General features: G+C 38.4%; 1 protein-coding gene across 2 annotated transcripts in view; it reads right to left on the bottom strand.

Moving 5' to 3' along the window:
- The window catches only part of TET2 (tet methylcytosine dioxygenase 2), a 42,830-nt gene that overhangs the window by 6,085 nt on the left and 24,514 nt on the right, over window positions 1-12,231 (bottom strand). For both annotated transcript variants that reach the window (XM_053461533.1, XM_053461534.1), the window contains exons 2-6: window positions 7,010-10,106; window positions 6,509-6,599; window positions 4,639-4,732; window positions 2,635-2,843; window positions 1,515-1,665 (exon numbers count right to left, since the gene is read on the bottom strand). In XM_053461533.1, coding sequence (XP_053317508.1) covers window positions 1,515-1,665; window positions 2,635-2,843; window positions 4,639-4,732; window positions 6,509-6,599; window positions 7,010-10,106 — 3,642 coding nt within the window. The remainder of the gene's footprint in view (window positions 1-1,514; window positions 1,666-2,634; window positions 2,844-4,638; window positions 4,733-6,508; window positions 6,600-7,009; window positions 10,107-12,231) is intronic.

Consider the following 12,231-nt stretch of genomic DNA (forward strand, 5'->3'; position numbering starts at 1 on the left):
CAACTAAAGATTATTTTCATAATCGATTAGTCGGCCGATTAATCGGATAAAAAACGTAAATTTCTCATTTATTTAAAATAATTTAATGAACAAACTGGATTTTTAAAATCAAACAGCAGAATACAAAGACTTTGATTGAGAAAAATGCATTTCTTGTTTTTATTTCCCAACCTGCACATCTGAGCCCAGGCTTACCACTCTGCCTCCCAGATATGTTTTATACCCCCTGTATGCCTTATATCCCCCTATATGCCATTGTGCCCTGTGATATGCCTTATACCCCCTGATATGCCACTTTGCCCTCTGATATGCCTTATACCCCATGATATGCCTTATACCCCAGATATGCCACTGTGCCCCCTGATATGCCTTATACCCCAGATATGCCACTCTATTTGAGGTCGGATTATAAAATGAGGGGTATTTTTCAGAGCATTTGAAAAAAACCTCATCTTATCTTCAATAAAATCAATTCAACTAATTGATAATGAAATTGGTTGGCAACGATTATTATCGATTAGTTGTTGCAGCCCTAATATAGTGCTGTGAAAAAGTGTTTGCCCCCTTCCCGTCACATTTTAATGTTTCAGATGATCCAACTAACATTTTATTTATTTAAGTTAAAGCGCTAATCAATTTTGGTATGTTGGCTGCTCCTGGTAAGGTTCACCGCTGTTTCAAGTTTTCTCCATTTGTAGATAATAGCTCTGTCACTTGCTGGAGTCCCAAAGCCTTAAAAATGGCTTTGTAACCCCTGTCAGGCAGATAGATGTCAACGACTTTGTTTCTGTTTTTGAATTTCTTTAGATTGCGGCATCGTGTGCTGCTTTTTGAGATCTTTTGGTTTACTTCATTTTGCAAGACAGGTTCTATTTAATTGATGTTTAGATTAAACAGGGCTAGTAATGTGTGGAAGTGAAATTGAACCCAATTATAAATTCAATTTGGTTAATTTGGTAACTAAGTGGACAATTGCTTATGTACAATACGTAAGGTGATAGTGGTAGTACGTAGGATTCAAATCACCCCATCATATGCCTAATTCCTGTTAAAGAGTGAAGCAGTGGGAGACATAAGCTACGGTATTGTAGGTCGGTCTACGAAGTTGGAAATACACAGGCCAGAAAAAATGCAAGGTAATGTTTCTGATTAGTTTTCAGACATCGTGTGACGTAACTAGGTGACCACAGAAGAAACAGTAACAGAATGAGTCATGCAAAATTCTCAATCCAGACTATAAATGGAAACATGTTCACGTGGAGGGACAAGGCCAGGACTAAAATTAACAGATCCTTGCAATGTTTCCAGTCACTTGAACGAGCCCTGATCATATTTAAAACTGAAGATCTGGGAACACAGCCCTTTTTTCAAACAACATACAGAACTACTCGTGGAACATGGGTCATGCATTCAGCTTTTGCAATCGATCACATCTGCCAAGCTTTAATGCCAAATGAATCATAGCTAACAATTACCTGCTGTTAGTTTGTATGTCATGAAAAATCAACACCAACCTCTTTTGGATCATCACCGAGAAGTTTAAATTTTCGTGGAATTTTGCTTCTGGCAAACTTGCACCCATTGTAATACATACTCCATGAGCACCCAAAAGAAAAAGAGGCACCACAGGTTTCGGGGTCCAGCCCCTGGCATGCACAAGTGCGCCTAAAAAGAAAGTGGGAGAACATAGCATTTTATTTTTAAGTGTGCCCACATTTTTACAATATGATGCCAGTTTATGAACTATACCCTGACTTTTTTTTTTTTATTTACACACAATTTCTCTTGTTTTATCTATATGTCTGATAGGACAGAGTCTTAAAATAAATGACCTATTTTATGAAATAGTAATAAATCAAGTGCAATATAGAAACCATGTGTACAGATGGGTCACCTAAACATATTACAAAATATGTAAAATTGGAGGACCGAAGAATGGACGTGACTGAAAGTCATTTTGGCGGGAAATTCCCACCAGGTTATGCTGCGGAGATGCAGATGAAACAGAAGATAAAGAAAAGGATATAGAAGCAAAAGACGTTGGCAGAGAAGGTAGGGAACCATTCAGAGAGTGTGAGAGTGTCAGTGAGAGGGAATGTGGGCATTAAAAATGCTCCCAAATCTTTGGCCGAACCAAACGGGCAGGGAGTGTAATTCGTTGCCCGAAAGCAAATGGGCCAAAAAATGTGTCCGAATTGTTTTTGGCCCATTTGCACAGTTCTAGTGGGTAGTGAGGTGATACCATTTTAGTTACCACACCATTGCATACTATCTGTTTAACTCATTTTTAAAGTATGTTTAATCTTTAAGATAGTAAAATACTGGGATCTTAAAGAGTCTTATCTTCAAAGTTCTTGATAACACAACTGATAAGACCACTTGACAAATCCATGTTGCCACTGGATTTATTTTGTCCCCTGAGAATTACAGTTAACTGTTTAACCCTTTGACTTATCTATCACCCAGTAAAGTTAGTACTTCCACTAAAACGGTTGAGACACTGTACAAGCGTGAGTATGAAACATAAAAACAGATGTGTTACTGTCTAATCACACGTCCACAGAGGAGGGGGGGATGCATAGCGGAATAGAATACGAAGCTTTGCCTTTAGCCCCATTAAATGGCAGAACTTACTCTTCGTTACGCGCACAACGTCTGTTTGTTAAGGTTCCATATTTCCGAAGTGTTTCGGTGAGCTCACTGTATAACCTGTCGGCTAATGACAAAGAAACTCCTTCCCACACCAGTATAAGAATAATAATCACAGCCGTCTCGCAGGAGTGACCAGCCCGTTCTCTCACCAAGCACAGCAGCTTCTCGTCAGTTCCACTCCGACGAATAACCTGTCAACATACCAAGAAAGGCACATGCAGTCAAGGTGAGGTCACAGTACAAAATAAAATGCGGTAATCATAATGTAAAAAACATCCCACAAAACCGTGCTGAAAATGTGTCTGAGATAACTTCAGAGATAACGAATCCGGAAAAAAGGTCAATCAGATCATCTTATGTTACATTTTTGTGACAGAAACTGTGCCTTGTAGTTACCAAAATGTTAATTGGCAGGGCTATATATTATTCAGAGGTATTCAATTAAATAATACAATAAAATCAGAGTTTACAAATGGCTGTAGACAATCTAAATACAATCCAAATAAAAAGAAACTGCAGTTCAGTTGAATGATTCCATGGAGTGTCTGGAAATCTTAATTTATTAACATGTGAGTTCTATGCACACACAGCTGGGTAAATGGAGATAGCAAGACACGCTCTACAGGTGCATTTATCTAAAACCTTTCCAGAAGAATAAACAAGGCTGAAATTCGCTTGCTGGTTATTCAGCTTAAAAATATATATATATAAAAGATACCACCTGCCACCAGGTTATGTACCACAAAATCTAACAGATAATGAAATTTGTCCCAATTTAGGACTGTTGTGACGTATTTTTATTATCTATAATGTAGGATAAGCTAAGCTATTATTAGGGTTGCTCCAGAATGAGAAATCAAATACTCGACTCTCCTGCACACTCAGTTTAGTGAATACATCCCCGTGTCTTCTGATATGTAGTCAGGTGTTTTTGTAATATGTTTAGATGACCATATATTTCAGTTTACTTAAATTTCATATTTAGACTCTACCATCTGTAGACATGGGTTATATATTGCACGTCATTTATGGCTATTACATAAAATAGGTCAGTTCTTTTAAGACTCTGTCTTTGCGATGTTGGACGCACAGATAAAACTGACTCCTTAAGAGCAATTGTGTATAAATAATAATTTATAAACTAGAATCATGGTGTAAAAATGTGTACTAAAAAAAAAAACAAAATATGTAGGTATATCCAGCAGCAAAATAACTTCTGCTGTAATGTGGATTATTAAGTATATTAAGTCAAAAACACACTTTTTTTATGTTGTTATCTAGATAGAGTATGGTTGGCTATTTAAGAGATTCCATTATTAAAAAATACATACCTAAACTGTAAGAATCTTTATTTATAATACAAAAAATACCCCAAATAACCAGTGTCAGGTGATACTGTCTTTTTGCTTACCATTTTTTATTTGCAAAATATACAAAAATAATTGTTTGATAAATTATCTAAAACATTTACCAAAAACATGTTGGTAGACATATTCCATCATGCATAGCCCACTTACTAGCCCAGTATGCAAACCTCAGCTAAATACATCTTAATGCATAGGCATTTGTTAGCAATCTCATTACTTCAACGTAGATATAAAATGTAAGCATTTTAGGTATATTTCATCAAAGTAAATTATATTTTAAATGTGACAACCTGGCTCCTCTTGCATTCTGGCAATGGTTGGAGCTAAAAGACATTACTTTCTTAACCCATTTTAAGATTCACATGCTCACGATGCATCACTGAGCAAGCCGGTGCAAAATAGGGACACAGCTAAAATTCAAGTGGCTTGGTAGCTATTGTTTTAGAACATTCCAAAAGCTTGAAGGACTCATTCAGTAAACATTACAGGCTGGATTTTCAGCCATGTTTATGTCCCAACATCTTAAACACTTCTTTTCAGAGAACAAAGGGGAACTTTATTACATGTAAAAATTTATGAATAAAACAAAGCATTTTTTGTTGACGATTCCTTCACTTACCCATTTTGCAATTGGGCATCCCTGAGAACTCTTGCCTTCTTTGCCCGTATAAACCACTTTTTCAATTCTAATAGCTTTCCCTTTTTCACCGAACCTACAAAACAAATATGAACATAAATACATTAAAACACCCAACAATTCTGCAGCACCTTGCATGCGTTGGGGTATCTTATGCAGATCTCAGAACACCCTACCTGCTGCTTCTAAATGTGTGTGATTCTAACCAAAAATTATGCAATGTGACGCCTGAAGAAGTTTGGATTTGCTGTTTTTCGGCCTTATGTCTACTATAATCTATATTTGTATTTTCTACAGGAGTTTCAGTGCTTTCCATCACCACCATTGGGGAAATGAATGAAGGTTGCTAAAAACGAAACAGTTAATTAATGGGGAAAGGGGCTACTTTCTGGTCCCAAACCCCAAAGTAATAATGCTCTTTGATTAACCAATTCTCCTTATTTAATGTCGGCAGATGCTGTATTTAGAGCAGGGGTGACCTGAGAATGATCCCCTTGGATTTCAATAGACATAAATCTACAATAACCAGCCCAATAAATAATGGACATCATGACACATCTCCATGAACAGTGTGGTTAGTATAAGAATGAAATAAAACCAGCATAGCCCACTGTAAATGCAGGTAGTAGACCCAACCAGAGATTGCTTACTTTCTCACTAGGACAAAAGACAGGGAACTTCCATGGAAATAAATATTTTCAACTTAAGCATAACATTTGGTGGTGCATACACAGTAATGGAAGTAATCAAGCATTGGCAAAATCCAGTTTGATCTCCTGATAGCCTAATAATCTGCATTTACCTGCAGACCCACTTTTACACATTTGCTCCTCCAATTTAAGACTATGTCCTCTTGTTGTGGTAGTTTGCTTCTTTTAACTATACTCTCCTCATTTATAGTGTTGATTCCTTTTCATCCAGGCTATATATGTTAAGATCCTTTTAACCTTTCCTGGTAAGTTTTATCCTGTCATCCATGAACCATTTTAGTAGCCCTTCTCTGAACTTTCTCCAACATATCTATATCCTTCTGGAGACACGGTCTCCAGTACTGTACACAATACTTCAAGTGAGGTCTCACCAGTGATCTGTACAGCGGCATGAGCACTTCCCTCTTCCTACTGCTAATACCTCTCCCTATACAACCAAGCATTCTGCTAGCATTACCTGCTGCTCTACTGCATTGTCTACCTACCTCTGAAATAATTACCCCTAAATCCCTTTCCTCGCACGTTGAGGTTAGGACAGTATCAAATATTCTATACTCTGCCCTTGGGTTTTTATGCCCTAGATGCATTAAGTTGCATTTATGCGCATTAAATGCCAGTTGCCACAGCTCTGTCCATTTTTCCAGTTTAACTAAATTATTTGCCATTTGGCTTCTTCCTCCAGGAACATCAACCCTGTTGCAAACATTAGGTGACTTTTTCTGCACAATCACCACACTGAGCTGATTCTTTATGGCAGTGGTAGGTAGTTCCTTCCTATACATACTCATTAGGCAGAATGCTCCGCTGGGTGATTAAACATGAGCTGTTCTATTGTTTATCACAGGCAGTAAGATGAGATCATGCTCTTTGTCTAATAGATCGAGCTAAGATAACATAGCTAGAGCACATAAAAATGGCTAATATGCCGCTATCTAAAAAACACTAAATAATGAAAATTAGAACTTTTTAAAAAAATAACTATATTATCCACAGTATTTTGCATACTTTTTTTTAATCAGATAACAGTAATAAAAAGAAAATGGTAGATGTTCTCCTTTAACTCTGATAGATCGCCTCTTTCAACTGGCCCATAGGATACACTTTCCTGGGAAATATACTTTACTTAAAAAAATGCCATTTACCTTTCTTCCATCATTTCTCTGATAGCTGCCACATTAGGTCCAGCCCCAAGATGTGTATAATAGGGTCCTTCGTCCTTCTCAATGATTTGTTCTGTTCAAATCAAGAGGATTTCAAACATTTCCGTTAGTTTGCCTTCTATTTTTACACTACATGTAAATCATTACATTCAACATCTCTGTGCCTAAAGATTGCTGAGACACTGTACTTCAATGTGTGGAAAAAGTCTTTTATCAAAGAAAGACAACATGGATTCTAGGTCAATGTAATATGAAAGTGCTGGATTCCATATAATTAGGCTAGTCCCAATGTATTCTTCTTTACAATAATCCAACATATGCTGCACTACATAGGGCTTGTAATCTTGGAACTGTCTAAAATCAAATAGTGATATTTATTTGTTTTGATACCTCAGTGAATGACACGGCTAGGTCTAACATTCTCTTAAAAATGAAGCTACAATTATACCACAACTATTTCTTAAATTCGTTTTTGCCACTTACCCACACAACTGCATGACGGGAAATCATATTGTGTTTTTACAGGGGTCGTCTCCAAAAAATTTTTCACTGGGGTGCTCAGAAGCTTAGAAGGTGATTCTAAAAAATGATTCAGGGCAGATCCCGCTGCCCTCTTGGTTGGTGTTCTTTCTTGAGGATGAACACTGTGATGATCAAACGTTGATGAACCGGTGTGTGTACTTAAGATTGTAACAGGACCTGAGGACTCCACCTTCACGTGCTTGGGTGATCTGATGGTGGACACATGATGATGAAACAATGATTTCCCAGTATACTGTTTCATTTGCTGTTCCATTGTTTCGATGATACTCTTTTGTTGCATGTTCTCTGTGCCAAAATGCTGACTCTCTTGTTTGATTGTTTTTTTGCCTGTTTTGTTCTCCATGGGTGTACGCATACAGTGGGAGCTGCTCTCCATTTTAGCAGTTTTAAGCCCAAGGGAGCTTTCATGCCTTTGTTGCTCCCGTCGCTGAAGTAGGTGATGTCTAAGGGCAGCATGTTTTGGAATACAATCTACTTGGTTTGCAAAATCTAAATTATATCCTGTTTGATCCTGTGAAAATGGAGTAGTAGGTTGGCTTTGTAGCAGGTATCTCTTTTGGTTTGATGTGCTCTGGGGAACATATACATCTTGGCTCAGTCTACTGTTCTCTTGGGTTTGTTGATGTGAATGTTGAGGGATGGGGACTCTGTTTTTTGTAGCTTGATAACTGTGTGTGTCTCGCTGCTGAGAACTATTATTCTGATAATATTTCATGTGCTGCAACGCACCTGTTACCCCTTGTGCATAACATTTACCAGACTCCATCTTCTCAGGAGCATACAGCTCTTTGCCTGCAGAAGGACGTTCTGTGTGATGTGTGCTGGGTTCCTGATTTTGACAGAAAGTGGAATCTGTGTTACTTGAATGTTTCCTTGGATCCATCTCCAGTTCTTGGGCTGACAGCTGGTACTGTAGAGAATTCTGGTACTGATTCAGAACCATAGAGTTTTCTTCATGTTTTATTGAGTTATGAGTGCTCTCCTTAGTTTGGATGCTACCGTACAGTGAGTGATGGTGGGCATGTTGCAATTGCAATTCTTGCTGATGCCTCTGTTGAACATTTTGGTTATGATGTAGCTGTGGGCTTTCACATTGTTTTGTATTCTGCTGGTGCAGTGACTGCTGCAAATTGTGGGGAACTGGTCCAGTCTCAGCTCGAGATGTCTGCAGGTTTAAGTGCTGTTTTAAACCTTGATCAAACACTTGCTCAGGTTCTGAAGCTGCCTTGAAGCTAAAAAGATTATCATTGCTTTTCTGTGCATGTGACTGTATATGGGAATCATTTTGTTTAGCCTCGTTTAAGTGCTTTTGGAAATTTAGCTGATGATCATGACTGTTTGGCTGCAGTGTTGTCATGTCGCTTGGCATGTCTGGGTTGTATGGGCTCTCGTTTATTAGACCCTGTTTTCTTGTATACTGCTTTAGCTTCATCTGGTTTTGTGACTGGGACTCTAGAAGCAAATGCAATAAATCTGAATCAGAATTCTGGGAAGAGCCTCTCTTTCTACATTGATTAGGATCACGTTCTAACCAGTCCTGTTTCAAATAGGGATTTGCTTGCTGCCTATTTTCTTCTGTGCCTTTCCCTGCTCCGTTGCAATTCTCCCTGCTATTTTGTTGGAGGATAGACTGATTTTGCCTCTTTGTACTGTTGTCAAACAGACACATGTTGGGAACCGTGTTTTCAGATGCAGCCTCTCTTCCTGAAGAACAGTGCAGAGAGGGCAACTCGGTGGGTTGCAACATATGTTTTGTGCCATGTGCGTGTGGAGTAGCAGAGTGCGGGGAGACTGCTGGATCATGTGTCTGAGCAGGTTCATTGGGTGGAGTGGGATTAAATATCAAACCATCATATGGGTTCCGATTGGAATTTAACTGTTCTGTTTCTTGGGAATACATTAATTTGTTTAACTGCAATGAATGAAAATGATCTTTTTCCAGTGAATCATGCTCAGCAGGCTCATTGTCAGAGCTCCTATTCACACATGGGAAAGAAGTATTGGTAGAAACAGACTGGTTCTGGGCGGAGGTCTGCCCCACCGCATCACGTGAGTCACAGTTTCCATCCAATAACGTATGGGAGTTATACTTGGGTGTCTCCTTTGGAAGTTGTTCCTGTTCGTTTAGGTTAAGTGAAAAGCTTTCAGGTAATGCAGCTGGCTCGCTGAAACTGTCACCATTAGAGGCCTCAACAGCCATTGCATCTGGCCCTTGAGGCAGCACCGAGTTCAAGGTTTGGTGGGAAGTGACCTGCCCTGAGGTATGTGGTGAATGAATTGTCTGAGGAGACAAGTCATTACTAGCATCATTTAGAGTGTTAATGGCATCCATGTGAGGTGTATTCTTCTGCATTGCAATGGAAACCTTGTCATGATAATATTGAGGGTGTGTATTTTCCAGGAGCTCGCTATGAATGGTTTCCATGGAAGAGGCAGAAACATTAGCACCATTTGACATTGGCACTGTCTTATCATTGCGACATAAGACAATGTCTCCGTTGTGGGAATTATGATCTTTACTTGGATTGCTGGGAACCTGAAACCCTGGATTTTCTTGTTCTAATATTCTTGCCGATTCATCTTTACTACAGAAATCAGAGACGTTTTGTGGATTATTATTATCTCTTAAGTCACCTTGATTTTCTCCATTAACCATATCATGTCCTTTAACTTTTTTCAATAGATGGGATTCAGAAAGCGAAGGTTCACTAAACGTGCGTTTTATCCCGCCATTTTGAACATGGTTAAAAAACAGTCTGTTTTCATGTAGTAGATCAGAACCGGCACATTCCTGGTTTCCTTTCATGTGTGGGACATTGTAGCTGCTATTAATTGGTAAATATTTGTCACCGTTAACTTGCATATGGGTGTCCTCAGTTGGCAGGCTCCCATTTTGAAGCTTTGTGATCTTGGTTTGGCAAGCAGGTGCTGGATGTATTAAAAGTGGACTCAATCTACTGCCCTCATTATGGTTGGTTCTTTCCTCTTCCATCTGGCCTGCTCCAGGGCCATCCAAAAGGCTTCCCTGCAAACGTATCTACAAAATAAAAAATAAAAAACATTATTTTACATGACAACAACAGTTTGTTGCACACAACATATTTTATGTAAGCTTGTGATTCAAATTATTAGATGTACTCTTCATTAATGTCTTAAAAAGTATTAGTTTTCATACTGCAAACACTGAAATGCACCCGAACCATACAAAGCATTAAGAGATCGGAATTAAAAAAAAATCTTGCTTCAGAACGTCTTACATGTAACATGTAGCATATGGCTCAAAAATTCCAGTAATTTTGCAATATTGGCTCTCAATATAACATAAAATGCCTGTAAAGAAGCATATGGGATTTTTTTAGTTTACTTTCACATTTCTGATTATTTTCTGTCTCTGACTCTCACAATGAGACTCAGCTGTGTACATAATAATAAAGTGTAGAGGTTCATCACCCTAAAAGACTGGAGCTCAGTCTTTGATATGTCTTAGTTGTCTATGCAGCCCACTCTTAGCCTGGTGTAGTGACTGTCTCTTAGAGCTTAGACCTTATTAACGTACTCTTTAACTTTTTGAGCAACACTACCAATGCTGGGCATTGGATAGCACTGTGTGCTAGCAGATGCAGAACATCCTCCTACTTCTGAACCAGTATGTCTATTGTCAGTTTATGTAAAATGTTATGTAATCGGTAATTTCTGATACCCCCACATTGTACTAGTGCTACGGATTCTGCCGATGGCCTCTACATAAAATGTAACATGAAACATATGGTTCTTTCTAAATGAACACATCACTCCGGTCTGGCTTGAGACCTGCGGGTCAGTTTCCTCTGCCTACATGTAAAGCTGGTAGGTTCTATTAATTACACAATTCATTTCTTTGTGTCTGGCCAAACAATCTAAGCTTCTGAAAGTTTGAGGCTAGCAGTCTGTGTTGGTGGACAAGGCGGACAAGCTATTGCTCCATGAAACCATTGAGTACTTGCTCTGCACTTTATCCTTATCTAGATGAAAGCGTGTAAGAGTCACAGGCAATTCAACACACCATTTCATAAATCAAGCACAGCCCTCTAAAGTGATTTAGAATGCTTATCACCAAAAATACTAGACATATCATACATAACGGATCAAATGTCCAATTTGAATGTGAGATGCCTCATTTCATTGGGCTCTTAGATTTAAACATACACAGTGTAAGTAGGTCAAATAATGGCACATTATGTACAGCTATAATGTTTCATTTACCATTGAAGTTAAGAAAGCAGGCTGCAAATTAGCATATATGACTTCAATACTCTAAAGCACTGTACAACACACAACACATTATTTCAATATTTTTCCCCTCTGGCTCTCTGTTATTTAATTTACTAAACTGCTGTTTACGGCGAACTAAACACAGCTGCCTCCTATCCTAAAGATGACGTTACAGTTTTATTTGGGTAGGTACAAGCTGTATATTCCTTGAACCATGCTACAGTCTAACCTTTTCTTACTTTCTGTGCTACATGTGTGGCTACAAGCTGGCTGACCATCACAGGGGTGTTTATCATAAAAAAAGGTGAAAGGTAGCCAATGATGGGGTAAAGACATCTGACATTGACTACCCTGGATCTGGTGAATTATTATTCAGTAATTGTGGCCATTATGATTATTGCTGTCCAAATATCCATTTCTTCTTGTACACAATATGGCGACAACCACTTTTAAGATGAGCCTCACCTTGCGGGAGAAAATACCATTACGCATCTCCTAAAAGCACAGTGAATGAATGAATACAGATATTCAATTCTCCGCGTGTATAACATAGAAGAGGCTCTATTGTGTAAATGTTATCCGCATTAACATGCACCTGCCATGCAAAAATGACAGGGGTGCGCTTTAACAGGCAGGCAGTTTGATGCACGTATGTGTTGTGCTAGCCAAATTGCAATATCCTATTAGAATACAGGTGCTGACTCCTTCTGTACACCATTCATATGTAACAATGAAATGCTTGGGTGCACGCTTATATACAAAATCATTGGTTCTATCATCTTTTGATTTGTAAATTCACTTGCATAATACACAGGGCATCATTACTCTCCCTGGTTAAAGTGAGTCTGTCATCAGCATATGAATGGCCCATTTCTGTTTTTTTTTTTTTTTTTTTTAAATAAATATATTCA

The sequence above is a fragment of the Spea bombifrons genome, chromosome 1, assembly GCF_027358695.1.
Source record: "Spea bombifrons isolate aSpeBom1 chromosome 1, aSpeBom1.2.pri, whole genome shotgun sequence".
Taxonomy (NCBI): domain Eukaryota; kingdom Metazoa; phylum Chordata; class Amphibia; order Anura; family Pelobatidae; genus Spea; species Spea bombifrons.